Below are 16,538 nucleotides of genomic sequence, written 5' to 3' on the forward strand. Positions count from 1 at the left end.
TAAGGTTCTGTGTTTGACATAAGCACCTCTGTGTTACATTATGTGGGGTTGGGGGTTGGGGGAGGCATTAAACTCGCCACTGCTTTTTATGGAGGCTAGCACAGTAGTCCCCACTTACCCACGCGGGTACATTACAAGACCCCCAGTGGATGCCTGAAACCGCAGGTAGTACCAAACCCTATATATCCTATGCTTTTTCCTATATACACATACCTTTTCACTTAAAGGAAGCACTTACGGCGTGTCTTTGGCGTGTCTGAATTGCCAGCATCACTTATCTTGTGCTTTGGGGACATTGTTAAGGAAAATAAAGGTGACTTGGGCACAAGCACTGTGATACTATGACAGTCGATCTGATAACTCAGTGACTAACAGGCGGGTAAGGTATACAGTGTGGATACACTGGACAAAGGGATGATTCACATCCCAGGCTGAGAAGGGGGGCTCCTGTAGTCTTTCATAACTGCCATCAGCAGAAGGAATAAGAAACAAAGCTGAGATGAAACAGAAAGGCAAGAATTGGAGATTGGGTTTCACCCCACTTCTTAGTAGCAAGATGAAATTAAAACCCTCCTAAGAAGTTCCTAAATTCCCTTTACCACTCTTTCCACAAACTTTCTGTTTTTTCAATCCATGGCCCAAGGCATAAAAGGAAAGTGAAAAAAAAAATCAAAGCAATCCTAGTAACATTTGTGGTAGAAAATCTGACCAGATTGGTATGTGTGAATTTCATATTATTCTAAACTCCCATTATTCTCAATGGGCAAATTTAGGGGGTAGTTTGAATGCCTGATGTTTTGGAGACCTGCCAAATAACATCTAAAGGGTTTCTAATGAGAACCGGGGAGCGGAGGGGGGCAGAACTTGGGGGCTCCACGTCCATTGTCACCTATGCATTCCCAGCTCCAGCCTAAGCTGAGGGGTAAAGTAAGCCCTCCAAAGGAGGAAAAGTAAAAACACCTCAGGGCTTCTTGGAAGGTACAAGGCTACCCTACCACGAAAACCTCAGTAAATGGGGGGTTGGGGGTGGGGGAGAATCTCTCATTCTTTTTTTTAGTGATCTTCCGTATTCTTACAAATACCATACTAGTGCAGTCTTATAATTTCCTATATGTGTTTAAATAGGAGTAAAATGTATTACATGCATAATTTTCCCTCAAATTACTTTTTTTTTTTTTTTTTTTTTTGAGATACAAGCCTGGGTAATGCTGCTCCTTTCCAAAGTGAAATGCAACCCTTGTGTTTCCAAACATTGCTGTGAAGCAAAGCCAATACCTTCCCATTTCTAAGTTGGACACAAGTAACTATTATGTGCTATTCTGGAAACTATGACAGAACGTTATTCATCTGTTTGTTTTAATGGTTCATAGCCAAGAAAAAAAAAACCCTTTTAAAATTTAATTTAATTTTTTAAAGCAAAAGAAAGTGGTGTGAGAAAGAGTAAGGGACTCTTTTGCTAAGGAAATACATGTCAACAATTGTCGGTGCCCAGGTGTGGGAAACAGCACGTGCTACGCGTCACAATCAGCTCAGAATGGCTCACAAAGGCATTCCACGAAGAGAAGACGGGGCATTAGGGTGAGCTGAATTCTCAGCCCGATAGATTGAAGTCTTCTCTGTGAGTCATCACCCCTCTGGGTAACTGTGCCTTGCTTCGCTCACTTTGAAAGCTCATGACCTTAAAGGTCAAGTATGTTACCTCATTACCCTCTTTGATGCCCACGTTCAGGTTGGTTTTTAGAAAACAGTCTGTGAGAGAACTCTGGCATCACATATTTAACCTGTAATTAATTCCTTGACCGCAGCCAGCCTAAGGCAAAGTATGCTCTTGGTACTCCTGACAGCTCCCTTTCCAGAATGCTCGCCTTCTCTCCCTTCACTCCGGCCGGCTCTTTCTGCATCTCCACACGTATTTGTCCTGATGCCCCTTTTCTGGAGAGCCTTTAATTCCAAGGTGTGCACAGTTAATTCTGATAAGATTTAAATTATTTCCCCTCCTCCTGGTTGGCATTTAAGCAAGGATGATCCAAGGCTCCAAGTCTTCTCAGGAGAAGGAAGGAGGTATTTTTGGAGAAGTGGTAACATTTTTGACCAAACTGTGCTTAGAGTTTCTGGGTCTCTGATCTTTTATCCACATTGGGATAATTCTGCCACCTTTACTTGGATCCTTTATTTTATCATGGATCTCCCTTTTTAATGAAAAGACAGAGCTGATTTTCAGCTTACGGAGACTTGGCTGCCCCTCTCAAGGGAGAAACCTGCCTCTGAGGGGGGGAGCTGTGCGCCCAGCCCTGAGGTTGCTAGAGCCGGCCTGGGAAGCACCGTGTGTGTGTGGATCTGCCTGTGGCTATGCTTTAACCAGATCAGCTAATATGTGGCCTGATTTACACATTTTTAAAGGGATACTTTCCATCCACTATGGCCACGATGGTCTTTTGGGAAGGCACTGCGAAGTTATTTTTGCTTGAGTAAAGAGAGATTCCTTACCACATGAGAGAAAATAACCTGCACTTTGCTAAATTGCTCACTGGAGCATGCCTAGGGAGACTTCAGCTGTCCGAGCTGTGTGATGGCTTTCCTTCAAAGCAAGATTCAGAGCTTTGGGGGCAAGCATCTTGATGTGATTTCATCTCCGTGGCTCAAAGCGAGGCCCTTAAGAGGGGCTGAGTGGGGTAAACTCAAAAGTGTTAGATTATTTCATTCACTGCAATCTGTCCCCATGAAGCTGTCGTGCTGTGAGCTTGTCACACCACCCTCCCTGGCATTCCAGTTGAAGAGCTATGAGCATCAGAACAAAGAAACCTGCTGGTACTGTGTAAATTACCATTAGCCTGCTTGCCACGTGACCCCCAAAGCTACCCCTGCACAAACATCTCCCCAGCTCTGAGGCTTGAAACTCCAACCAGTGGCCCTCTCCCAAGGTCCCTCTACCTTGTCCCTTGTATATCAATGAGATTTCTTTTTAATTGAGGTGAAATTCATACAACATAAAATTAACCATTTTAAAGGGAGCGATTTAGTAGCAGTTAGTGCATTCACAATGTTGTGTGACCACCACTTCCATCTAGTTCTAACATATTTTCATCAAAACAAAATAAAATTCCACACCCATTGAATATTTAGTTACTTCCTGTTCCTCCCAAACCCTCCCTCCCCGCCAGCCCCTGGCAACCACCAATCTGCTTTCTACCTCCATGGATTTACTTATTCTGGCTTATTTCATTTAGCATAATGTTTTCGAGATCCTTCCACGTTGTAGCGTGGTTCAGTACTTTGTTCCTCTTTTATAGTTGAATAATATGCCCTTGTATGTATCTACCACATTTTGCCTAGCCATTCATCTGTTGAACATTTGGGGTTGTTTCCATTCTTTTAGGCTACTGTGAATATTGCTGCTGTAAACAAGTATTTGTTTGAGTACCTGTTTTCAATCTTTTGCTTAAGTGAGATTTTATAGTTACCAAAGTATCTGTACATCCATTTTCTTCCTACTAAGGAGAGGCATGCATTTTAACTGGTCTTATTTTTTTCCCAAAGGGGAATTTTCAAGGCCTAACTCATCAGCAAGAATCAGTTCAGCTGGTTAATTCTATAGGCCTTCCCAGGCTCCAGTGTACAATCGGCTGAGGAAGAAAGTGGTTTCCGGTTTGGAAGGCGCCTGTTATATGTCAGTGGACTAGGCTAGAATCTCCACATCTATTGCAGTTCTGTTGGTCAGTTTGGCAAGAGGCCTTCTTTTCTGCCTCTGAAGATCCATCTGGAGGGGAGCATCTCTCGACAACATCCTCTCTCTCATTCAGCCCTTGTTCACTGAGTTGTGCATTGTACCAGTCCCCAAAGTTACGAAGTTGGATTAGATATGGTCCTCGCTAGCGAGGTGGGCACTAAACAGATAAACATACTATGAAGTCAGAAATGGGTGGGAGTGGTATAATGCAGGCTCCGGGCGTTCCGGGACTAACATTCCTGCGGGAGTTAGGAGTATTTGGATCTTAAAGCTGAGAAGGCGTTCCCAAGGTGAAAAAGAGAATGCAGGGCATCGCAGGCCTCCAGAGGAGCGTGGGCCCAGCCCTGCGAGCCTCAGAATGCATTTCCTGTTTGGAGACCAGCTAGATCATCAGTGTGGCTGGTATCGTCAGGTTCACAGGCTTGACTGGCAGGGACAGAGGTTGGAAAAATGGGCAGGAACTAGATTATGAAGGGTCCTGTATAGTGCAGTCAGGACATTGAAGTGTATGGGAACGTACAATGAATTTCAGGCAGGAAATGAGCTGATCCCTTGTTTTGTGACAGAGTGAAGGATGAGTCAGACAAAAGGTAGATCCGCTCTACGAATGACTCCCACCCGTTCCCTGCCCCTCTGCCTTTTCCGTCACCTCCCCTGGCATGAGGCTGGTCCTGGACCCAAGTGCAACGTCACAGAAGATTGCTTTCCTCTCCCACACACGGACCTCGCATCAGTTGCCCCAGCCTTCCTTGCTCTACTACTTTCAATACAGAGGAAAGTGACGACCGCTAATAACAATCATGTCCTCTGAGGCCTTCCTGAACAAATAGGTCATCTCTCCCGGAAACATTTGAATTTAGAAGTAGGCCAAGCCTCAGACAAATAAGCGAATTGTTAATGATGGGAATTCAGCCACCCAGCAACAGGCCTGGGGAGATGTTCGTAAGATTGTAGTCAAGATTAAATGAGGTCTTCCGAGGGCCTTTCCCACACTCTCACACCAGAGCATCTCCCGTTCTGTCTACACACAGTAAAGAATGAGGTCCCCATCCTATAAGACTTCCTGTAGTTTTCTTTGTTTACTTTTTTTTTGCAATATTTTTATATTTAAGAAAAGTTGCAAAAAAAGTACAGTCTCCACATACAGTTGACCGTTGAACAGTGCAGGTTTGAACTGCGCGGGTTCACTTATGTGTGGATCTTTTTCCATAAATACAGTCAGCCTTTCATAATCTATTGGTTTTGCACTCGCGAAGTGAACCAACTGCAGATCAAAAATACTGTTGAATCTGCATTTGCAAAGGGCTGAGTGTAGAGTCAAAAGTTATACGTGGATTTTAGACAGCATGGGGGCCAGCGCCCCTAATGCCTTGTGTCTTCGAGAGTCAGCTATATCCATCCCATTTACCCTAATGTTAACATTTGGCATAAACATGGTGCAGTTACCGAAAATGAGAAATTAACATTTGTACAATACTATTAACTAACCTACAGACTTCATTTGGGTTTCACCAGTTTTTCCAATATTATTAAGGCCTTTGTTTTTAAATCATGTGTCTAAAGCAGCAGTCAAGTTTTCTCTCTTCTCCCTTAAACTGAGGCAACCTCTAGAAACCCTGCCCTCCCTGGAAGTACTAAAGAGAGCGCTAGTGGGCCGTTCGTGGTCCAAACCTGGCATCTGTTTGGGGGTATTCCACATCTTTTCACTTCCCTTACCTCACTAACTCCCCCATCCTTCTCCTCTTTTCCTTCTCCCTCGCTCTAAAATACTACGACTTGAGCTCCACGTACCCCACCGTATGCAAAGCACTTTTTCATTCTTAGAGAATTCTCTTCTTTGCTCACTGACCTGAGAAGCTTGCCCAGGAATCTGTAGCTATTGACTTCCACTGTCACTGTGTAAAACTCCCTTGGGCTGTGACTTACAGTGGCAGCATTCCCTTTTCCTTGGTCTATGATGGTTCCTGGATGGATGCTTCTACTGCTGCCACTTTGGTCATGATCACTCTTAGCCTGTCTGACCATCCCTTATAAGCTCCTTGTCCTGGGGAAAGGGAGACTCTAGAGATACAGGGAAAATTATGTTTGCTTTTCCCTATCACATGGCAGCAAATTTGGAAGGTTGGAGAGGCTGGCGGTGTGGTAACTAAATTACCTTTATGAGAAACATGAGTTCCCATCACAAAGCAGCCCTGCATCTTAACATCACGGTGAGGTAGCTGGTGCATGTCGGTGCCAGCCTCTGTGATGGATGGCCAAAATTCCATTTGCCCTTTCACAACACACTTTTCTCCTCTATAGAACGCCCCAGGCACACTCATTGCAAGTGCCCTTGCACTTTTGCTGCCTTGCCGCTTCATGTTTTTAATTTGCTGAGCATGGAGGATATCAACGATGAAAGAAGTGTACGCTGGAGAAAAGCATCAAACTGATTAATGCTGGAGGCGCATTTGTTCCCCTCCAGCTAAAGCCAGCAGGAAAAGTGGAAAGGATGAAAGGCAATTGTGACTTTATGTTTAAAAGAAACCTTTTTGCCACGCAGCAAACACCAAAGCAACTTCACAGCAGAAAGCCCCTGTAAGCAGTGCCAAAACTTCCATAACCAAACCATTTGGAAGGAAGTTGTATATCATGGTGACAAGCACTAGTTTTGGGCAAATCTCACTGTAACTTTGGACAAGTTCTTCACTCTTTCTGATCCTCGATCTTCTCATCCGTAAAATGGGAATAATTATACCTTCACCTATTTTATAGTTGTTAGGATAGTTGTCAGGATTAAATGACTTAATATCAATTTTATACATAAGTAAAACTTAGTGCCCAATACAGAGTAAAGGCACATTATGAAGTGTCTTATTTATAATTAGCCTGGTTTAATTAAAAGTAGTATTGAAAAGCAGAGTAGCATTACAGATCTAACAACATGACGTAATGGCTTGACCTTAAATTTTAAGTTTAAATCCTAGCTCCACCACTTACGAGCTTTGTGAATTTGAGCCACCTATTTAACTTCTCTGAACTTGAGGGTCTCCCTCTGTAAAATACAGATGACAACACTACATAAGGGTCAGCTTTGAAGAAAGCACTTAGCCCAGTACCCAGCACAGAGAGAGGCAGACACTTAATACATGTTTGTTTTTCTAGTGCTGTGGTTCTCAACCACATTCAAATCACCAAGAGCTCTTTTAAAAAGCTTGAATGCCTAAGCTGTGTCCCCAGAGAAGAGGATTTAATAGGTCCGAGGTGGGGCTTGGGCCTTGGTATTTTCGAAAGCTTCCTGAGGAGATTCTTATAAGCAGCCAGAGCCAAGAAGTACTCCCTAGCAGATGACATAACATACTGTGTGTATATGTGTATATATATATATATATATATATATATATACACACACACACACACACACACATATATATATATATATGTTTTGTTTTGTTTTTTTATATCTGTTCCCAAGAGACTGGCCGGAATATCAGGAATTTGGGGCGCAGTCAAAAAGTCAATACACCTGCAGCTCTGAGCCTTTCATTGACAAGAAATGTGCGGCCAATGAATTGCATGCCATTTTATTCTGGAAAAAAAAGTATTCAAAGAGTCTTTTTAGAGTCTTGAACTGGAAAGGTGGTAAGAAGTTTAGCCTAAGCCTCACACATAAAATATGGGAACTCCCAGTAGGTCGGGGATTTATATCTGGGGGTAATTCCAGGGTTTCGTCCTCCCAAGAGATATAAATTGAGGCCTTAAGAGTTTCATGTGGGGGAGGAAGAGGTGTTCTCATAATGACACCTTAGAAATCCAGGGTTCTGCTAATGCCTGGGGATAGAAAAGCATCGTCTGTAACAGCAAGGGACTGGTGTGGAGGTCTCAGTACTTCAAGTTTCCAAGATCCAAGTCTAGGTCATCGAGAACCTTCTTTCTCCCTATAGGTTTATGGTATTAGTTACCCAATAAAAGTGGGGTTAATTTTACAACCTAAGTAAAATTTAAGCCAAAAAGACTTCAACATTACTCTAGGATTTATGAAAGTAAACATGTGGAATGCTTGCAGGATTTTGCAACATTAAAATTTCAGTGTCTTTATGTCAGGTATATGATATATTCATTTGTATTGTACTTAAAGGTTACATTTTTAAGAGTTTTGCAATGCAAACTATTTTTAGAACTAAACCAAAGATACTTCCCCCATCTCCACCTTCAAAATGACTGTTTTAGTGAATAGGGAGTAGAAAGTAGTGAAAATCAGTGTCTTTTAAGGATCAGCCCTATCAGATTTTTTTCAACTGGTTTTCTGTTGTGCTGGGCTTTCTAGGTTCTCACACTGAACCCCCAAGTGAGGAAGTCCAAAGCCATAGCACTGACCACGGTCCATTTTACAAAGTAGGAGCTTAGTAAATAATTGTCCTCTAAATAAATGTCTTTTTTGGTAATTATAAATACTTTAATAATAATCATGTTACCTCTGTGTAGCACTTTTTAAAAGCTTTTCCCTTATTTTGATAGGATCCTCACGACTTTCACTTATAGGGTACAGAGGTCAATTATTATCTTTATCTTACAGATCAGGAAACCGTGCCTCAGAGAGGTTGCCTAAGGATAGGTGACAAACTCAGGAAGAGAATTTTGTTCTGACTTTTGCTCTAAAGTACTTTAAACTTTAGAAACCAAAAACCAAAAAAGAAACCAAAGAAGAAAAATGATACTTTGTTGAAACAATGTATCGATTCCAGCCAGCTTAACAGAGGAGTAATATCCAGGGGGGAAGTCAGCCCATAAATGTGGCAGGTGGCCTTTTGTTTGGTTGTGGTCCGTCTTTGAGAAACAGTCGGCTATTCTGTACTCTGGTACGTTGTGCTTATCATAGGCCCTTATGGGAGGTTATGGTTTCTGTCCTTTGGAGCTAAACCTGACATCTTGCGTCCTAATGTCTAATCTTAGATTTCTAGCCATTTACCAAATCGTCACTAAGCACATCACTTTTTAGTGTCTGTTTGTGTTCAGAATAAAATCTATAGCCCCGCCATCTTTTTTTCAATGAAAATTATTATAATTTTGAAGCAGCAAAATTTTCAAAAGACTATATTTGTAAATTTTAGGGGATCATGAACGCAGGACTTCCACTGATATTTTCTCTTGATTTGCTTGGGTGTAATGACTCATTTGAAATTCTCCAGTCCATGGTTAGCCCTGGTTCTTTCTCAGGTAATAGGTCCTAAGCAGTGAGGAGCCACATAACTGGACTGTCCTCTTACTTTTTTCTAGCTGTACCCAGCTTCTCACCCCATAGAGACACCTAATTGACACATCAGTTGGAGTGGAACTTGTGGAAAATGTGTCCACGCCTTCGTAGCAAATGAGGCAGAAATAATCTGTGCCTAAAAAACAAAAAACTGTAGAACATATGCCCAGATTTCCAACTCATTTCCTCTTTACTCCTTATAACTACATCATCTTCCAGCCCACCACCAGCTGCGAAAATAAGAGTGTTTTCTCCCATATTTAAGGATGATTTTGTGTTTCAGAATTATTTTCTTGGGGTGAAGGAAACTTGACCAACGTGACCAACAGATGTTTTAAGTGATGGATGGAACTGAGGAAAAGCCTGCGTTCTTAGTCTTTAGGATACTGTGCCCGACTGCGGCCCCTAGTGACTGTTTAGGGCATTGCACAATCAGGTCCAACTGGATACGCGTATATATACTGCATCTGCTAATGTCTGTGCTCTGTTTTTAGAGATGAGTACGAAGAAGATGGATTCTGTCAGCCATACAGAGGGATTGCATGTGCAAGATTTATCGGCAACCGCACTGTCTACATGGAGTCTTTGCACATGCAAGGGGAAATAGAAAATCAGATCACAGGTAGGTAACACCAAAGAAATTATGTTTACACTTTGAATAACTATTTTGCTCACCAAACATTTCCTTGAGCTCCTCTGTTGACAAATTAGGCTAGGCATAGGGGTTAGGAGCAGGACCATAAAGAAGCTTGAGATAGGATCTCTGTGGTCTGGAATTTACATAACAGTAATTTATTAAAGGTTGCTCTTAGAGGAAAAGGAAGCTTTGAAAAGCCTCACATTCATTCAAACACTCAATAAATATTACTGCGTGCTTTTGGCGTACCAGAAACTGGACTGGGCACTGGGGGACCTGATGGTATCGGTAAGTAAGCCAGGTACGTCTCTGCCCTCGTAGAGCTTACTGTTAGGAAGTTACATCATTTAGATGGAAAGGGAATGAATTTAGAGTATAACACTCTGGATGCTAATCCCAGGATTGCCATGCCTATGACTTGCGCGAAATCTCTTACTCTCCGTGAAAATCTCATTCTTTCTCTGTGAAATGAGTGATGCGTCAAAATGATCGTTCTTCTCTTCCTGCTCTAGCTTTCTGTATTTTACCCTTCATTTTTCTGAATTTGAAGCATCTTTAATGGACGTCTAATAGTGAAGCACTTTTTAGCACATGCGAGTCAGGTCGTGTAGGCGGCCTTGTATGATTTTCCAGACCGAGATCCCGGGGTTACAGCCTCCTTGTACTTCTTCCATTAGTGTAGTTATTAGGCTGCTAATTGTGCCACAGACTCTTGCAAGCCATTACAGTTGCCTTTATTAGAGTCTAATAAGGTTGCCAGCTTTAACAAATAAAAATACAGGACACCCAGTTACGTTTGAATTTTAGATAAACAACAGATAAATTTTTAGTAGAAGTATGTCCCAAATGTTTATATGAAATTCAAATGTAACTGGGCGCCTTTATAGTTTATCTGGCAACCCTAGGATTTAATAGAAACAAGAACAAACCCAAGGTAGGGCACACAGGGCATCAAAAAGTCCAGAAACTCTGTCCTGCCAGGAGTTTGAAGGCACTAAGAGGCTTCTGCCAGTGCTATGTAACATGGTGAAGCAACTATAGGAAAATGTAGCTGCCACTTGCTGAAGCCCTCAGGCTTTCAAGAGAAAGGACTCTGCGTGAAATCCCAGAGAACAGAAGTAGGAACCGTGGCGAGGAGCTCTTGAAGGTACGTTGCTGCCTAATATGAGAATGTTTCAACATATTTTGGGCTAAGATATTCACAAAAATAAATGGGAGCTGCGAAATAAATAGTTGCTGACCCATTTATAATAATCCTTTCTTGGACAATTTCAATGGACATCAACTTACTGGAAAGTATTACAGTTATTTTTTAAAAATCCATTTTACTTTGTTTAAGCCTGCATTTCCCAAACTTGCTTGGCTATGGAAACCTAGTTTCTCATATACTATTAGTATTGTACAGAATTAATGTTCTGAGGCACACACTTTGGGAAACAGTGTACCAACAAGCATATCGGCTGCCTTGTGGGTAAGCTCTGTATCAATGGAGGTATGTGGAGGGAGGCTGCTACTCTTTTTGTACATGGAGGCCATCCTGGATATGAAGTTAGGCTAAGCGACCACTAACATTCTGTGATACACACTCGAGCCACTGAGCTGTGCTCTTTGAGAACTTCCAAGTGAGTTGACTCATTTTCAGAGGATGGAATAGAAAGTAGTCAAAGCCACAAAGAAATTAAACAAGTTACCCAAACTCATCCAGCAACTCAGAGGCAAAACATAATACTCAATCCTGCGACGAGGCCCAGCCACTGCATAAAGCAGGTTCTGCCCTGCAGCTGTCAGATGTTTGAGAAGCCTCACAAAACTAATAAAAAGGACCGGATGAAACACAAAGTTCTGTTGCTTTGTAGTAAAAATGAAAAAATATATTGTACTTTAACCTAATTAATTCTTTTTATTAGGAAATGGTACACATGTAACTTAATCTTGCTTTTTCAACTTTGTAGTCAAAATTACTTTTTTTCCAAGCTAGTGAAAGTAAGCTGCTTAGACATCTGAAATGAATCTCTTTCTCCTGGTCTTGTCTGTTTGAGCACAGCAGATTCCTTCCAGGGTGTGTTTATATCGGATATTTGTTGACTAGATACCAAAGATAAACCCTGGCCCCTGGGAGTTAATCATTGTGTTTGTTTTCCAGCTGCCTTCACCATGATTGGCACCTCCAGTCACTTATCTGACAAGTGTTCTCAGTTCGCCATTCCTTCCCTGTGCCACTACGCCTTCCCGTACTGTGACGAAACCTCATCCGTCCCGAAGCCCCGTGACTTGTGTCGCGATGAATGTGAAATCCTGGAAAATGTCCTGTGTCAAACAGAGTACATTTTTGCAAGATCAAATCCCATGATTCTGATGAGGCTGAAACTGCCAAACTGTGAAGACCTCCCCCAGCCAGAGAGCCCTGAAGCTGCAAACTGTATCCGGATTGGAATTCCCATGGCGGATCCTATCAATAAAAGTAGGTGGTAGCCCCTGGCCCCCTGTGCTGCGTTGGGGGCCAGCAACCCCACGGCACAGTGAAAACTGGGCCTCGATCCACAGTAATGATGCTTCCTGGTAGTCAGATTACCTTTCCACGGGCTAAAGACACAGCATGTGGGGGTGAGCACTCGGCAGTGGCTTAGATGCACTGCCTACCTGCAGGAAGCTCCATCCAGACAACAACCTTAAAAATATGGTTGCTGGTGCCTCGGTGATTTAAAAAGAGAATTACCATATGACCCAGCCGTGTCAGTCCTGGTATCTACTCAAAAGAATTAAAAAGAGGTGTTCAAGCAAAAAACATGTACGCAAGGGTTCATCACAGATCTATTCACAGTAGCTAGAAGGTGGAAGCCTCCCAAGAGCCCATCAGTAGATGTGTGGATAAACAAATTGAGGTGGATTTACATAATGAAATATTACTCATTTATAAAAAGGAATAAAATCCTGTTACATGCTACAACATGACTGAACCTTGAAGACATGTAGGTAGTAGAAGAAGCCAGACACCATTGTATGATTCCATTTATATGAAATATCCAGAATAGATAAATCCACAGAGACAGAAAGTAGTTTAGTGGTTGCCAGGGGCAGGGCGTAGTGGGTAGTAGAAAGTTACTACTTACTGAGATTATAGGGTTTCCTTTTGGGAGGATAGAGTATTCTGGAACGAGATAGTGTTGAAGGTTGCCTGATATTCTGAATGTTCTAAATGCACTAATGGTAAATTTTATGGTATGTGTATTGTACCACAATTTAAAAGGTGTGTGTGTGTGTGTGTGTGTGTGTGTGTGTGTAGCTTTACCTCCATCCTCTATCCTCTTACCACCATCAAGCAAAAGACTGTTCCTCTGTACATTTCTCATTCATCTAGAATTAAACTCACTGGTAATTTTTCAGCTTCCTTTTGGTAGTTGATACTATCTTATTAGTTAAATAACTTAATGAATGTAAAAGACGTAGAATTGTGCTTAGCAAATAATAATAGCAGTGCCATCATTTATTACTTTTATTATGATCATCTTACCATTATCCCTCCAAGTTTCAATTTATTTAAAGTCAATTAGATTTTTGCAGTGCTTTCAAGTGACAGTCCTGTGGTTACCTGGGAGGAGGACTTACTAGGACCTGTTTCTATTAAGGGTTGTCTGGTCCATTCAGCACAGAGATGGTCTTGGCTCCTGTTAGAGACCCATAGTGTAGTGCCCCTAGTAGACGGTCTCTGTGAATTAGAGTCTTTATCACGGGATTCATATCTAAGGCCATCAGGCAGAAGTGGAAAGGACAGTTTAGCTTGAACCTTTCCTAGGAAATTACTTCTGTGCCCCAATTCTGATTGTTTGTATGTTTAATATTAAAACTACTTGTGGAGTACTGGTTATATTCCTAAAGCACAAGCGTTAAATCCTCCCAGGAATGGACCTGCAAGGCAGGCCCTATGTCCTAGCCCAGCAAGCAGGGAGACTGCCCACAGGGCCCCTGACCGGCGTGGAGGCCGGGGCTGTGAGGTTAATTGCCCATCTTCCATCCAGAAATCGCTGACGGGGTGCTCCAGCATCTCCTCTGTTTCTTTCTCACAGGTGGGGCTTTCCTTTTGTGTTTTTCAGATCACAAGTGCTATAACAGTACAGGTGTGGACTACCGGGGGACTGTCAGTGTGACCAAATCTGGGCGCCAGTGCCAGCCGTGGAATTCCCAGTACCCACATATGCACACCTTCACTGCCCTTCGTTTCCCAGAGCTGAATGGAGGCCATTCCTACTGCCGCAACCCAGGGAATCAGAAGGAAGCTCCCTGGTGCTTCACTTTGGATGAAAACTTTAAGTCGGACGTGTGTGACATCCCAGCATGTGGTAAATAGCAATTCATTGCGTTTATTGTACTCAGTCACCTTTAGAAGCGACCCATTCTGTCCCGTGTCCCTTAGGAGAGTCCTGTAAGGCGCACGGGAGTTGGTAGTGTTTGTTTGATCTCAAACTATGTTTCTAGGATAGATAAACCTTTCTGGTTCTCCTTAAACACCTTTTTGGGTACCAAAACACAGTTTCAAGGAGTAAACTGCTTTTATTCCTACAGCCATTGTGTTATTGGGTAGAACAGGCACTAGTTTCTCCAGAGGCACAGGTGAAATATCTTACCACAATCGTGTGAAAAAAAGAAATTACCCACAATGGTCCATGTCCTAGTGTACCTTTCTAGCACGACAGGTGTGCTGGAAGCAGAAAGGTAACTTCTCCCTGTGTCCTTGAGAACACCCACAAGGTAGGATAACCATACCCAGTTATCCAGGGCAATCTGTGGATAAACTGTCTTTTGTCTCATCCTTTGACTGCAGAAGTATAGGAAGCAAATGAAATTCCTGAATCAGTGTGGAGTGGAGGAAAAAGAGAATGAAAATGTGGGTGAAACCTGGAGTTTGGTCCTCTTTTAGAACTGATTCATCTTCCTGATCCTAGTTCTCATAGATAAATAATGTCCACTGGATTTCCCAGGCATAGTGGGACAGTCAGGGTGTCACTGCTGGGAAAGCCACAATAGTCAAATGGAGTTCATAATGATAGACACCTAGGGTTTATTGTGAGAATAAATGAGTTGTGAACTGAAAAAAACCTGTGATGTCTGGAAGATGGTAAATGTGTAATAAATATTGTCTCCTGTAATTATTATATAGTCAGTATGTAAAAAGGAATCTATTATAACAAGTGTATAATCTATGTACATAGAGGGATGCTTCCTCTCAGCTTGCCAAGTATTATATGAGAGCAGCCCACTATGGAGCAGGGGAGTTGAAAGAAGAATAAAATCTAATTCACATTGCAATCACAATGTAGTGTATATGATGCAATAGAAGTTAGCACAAATATTCTGAAACAAAGAAGAGGAAGCTAAAACTTACTGAAGAGGTCCATAAGAAAAAGTGGTAAAAATATTAAAAAGAACCTTTTGTGATGAAAATTTGGGCAAGTATTATTCAACGATTTCATTCTTATATGTTACGGGTTACCATGTTGTCTTCTCCTGCGAACTGGTTTTACAGATGGTTGAGCATGGCAAGTTGAGTTTGAGGAAGGGGTGACCCGACCCCTATTATCCTGTTGGGCTTTAAAATGCCTCCATATGCAACACCAAGAACACATTATGACATTAACTCTTCCAGAACCACCATTGGAAACCTCAAAACAATTAGCTTATGTTTTTTAAATAGTTTGCACTTAGTAACTTAGGACTTTTCCCACATACTATATCTAACATCAATAGGAAAGGACTAACAGTACAATGTAGGCATATGATCATTTCCTTAGTTGTCCCATCCCTTCTCCTAAACCAGGCATGATATGATGATCTGCAAGAGAGCCAAGGAGAAAAAGCATCACTAGCAGAGCACCTTCCATGTGCCAGGCATGATGCTTGGGGTTTTCATAGGTGTTATTTATATGAACCGTCACACTGGGGCAGGTATTATTATTAATCCTGTGTTGCTGATGAAGAAACCAAGGCTCAGAGAGCAGCTAGTAAGTGGCAGGTCTATCTGACCCCAAGCTCATGTTCTCGCTCTCTGCTGTGCTGTCTGCGGGTACAGATGTGTGTCCTTAAGGAGACCACATGAATTAGTCTAAGGAAGAAACACATTGTTCACTCCACTCTGGGTGAATGCCATTATTCTGCGGATCACTACTGACCCTTAATTTCCAACGAATGCCCACGTGAAGTAAGAAGATAATTTGCTCATAAACTAAAAGATTTATTGATAATCTGATTCAAGCTTTATGACAATTCGTTAACGTTGAAACTCTAAATTATACCAAAAACGTACTGGTTTGCCTTTCCATGGCCTTCCTGAAGTAATCAGACCAAACACAGTCTCCGAGGGGTGAAAGAAACTCTCGAACAGTCTTTCAGACTGTACGCAGAGAAAGATCACTTACATCTACAAAACACCTGCCATGTGACGGCATCATTCTTGCTCCGTGCTTTATGTTCTCATCTCCTTTTAAACCTCATAACCACACTGTGGGTAGGTGTTATCATGCTCCACTGAGGGTCAGAAGGACAAAAGGGCTGGTCTAAATTGCACAACAGATGGGAGTGGACCTTGAACACTCATCTGTCTACATCAGCTCTGACCAAACTCGAAGCTTGTGCTCTTTTCCCAGACACTCTGCTATTTCCCCTTCAAAGATATTTTTTTTGGAAATAAATAAAAGAAAGACAATAGTTTCAACCTCTGGATTCCAGTATACTGATTCCCATACTATGATATGACATCAAAAAATGTTCCCTTGCTGATGAAGAAATTCATCACAGTCTTACTCAGTATGTTATTATAGTATTAATCAGTGCCGTGATGTTAGAAACCCTCAAAATACTTCTTTCTGAATATCAATCTGCAGAGGACATAGTTAAAATTCTGAGGACCGGTTAATTTTACTCATGTGAGAGATAAATTTAGATGAAAC

At 42.0% G+C, this 16,538-nt stretch overlaps 1 protein-coding gene across 1 annotated transcript in view; it reads left to right on the forward strand.

Moving 5' to 3' along the window:
- The window catches only part of ROR1 (receptor tyrosine kinase like orphan receptor 1), a 371,075-nt gene that overhangs the window by 323,842 nt on the left and 30,695 nt on the right, over positions 1 to 16,538 (forward strand). Inside the window, exons 5-7 of the mRNA XM_033115986.1 lie at positions 9,455 to 9,582; positions 11,741 to 12,058; positions 13,689 to 13,934. Coding sequence (XP_032971877.1) covers positions 9,455 to 9,582; positions 11,741 to 12,058; positions 13,689 to 13,934 — 692 coding nt within the window. The remainder of the gene's footprint in view (positions 1 to 9,454; positions 9,583 to 11,740; positions 12,059 to 13,688; positions 13,935 to 16,538) is intronic.

Source organism: Rhinolophus ferrumequinum, chromosome 9 (assembly GCF_004115265.2).
Source record: "Rhinolophus ferrumequinum isolate MPI-CBG mRhiFer1 chromosome 9, mRhiFer1_v1.p, whole genome shotgun sequence".
Taxonomy (NCBI): domain Eukaryota; kingdom Metazoa; phylum Chordata; class Mammalia; order Chiroptera; family Rhinolophidae; genus Rhinolophus; species Rhinolophus ferrumequinum.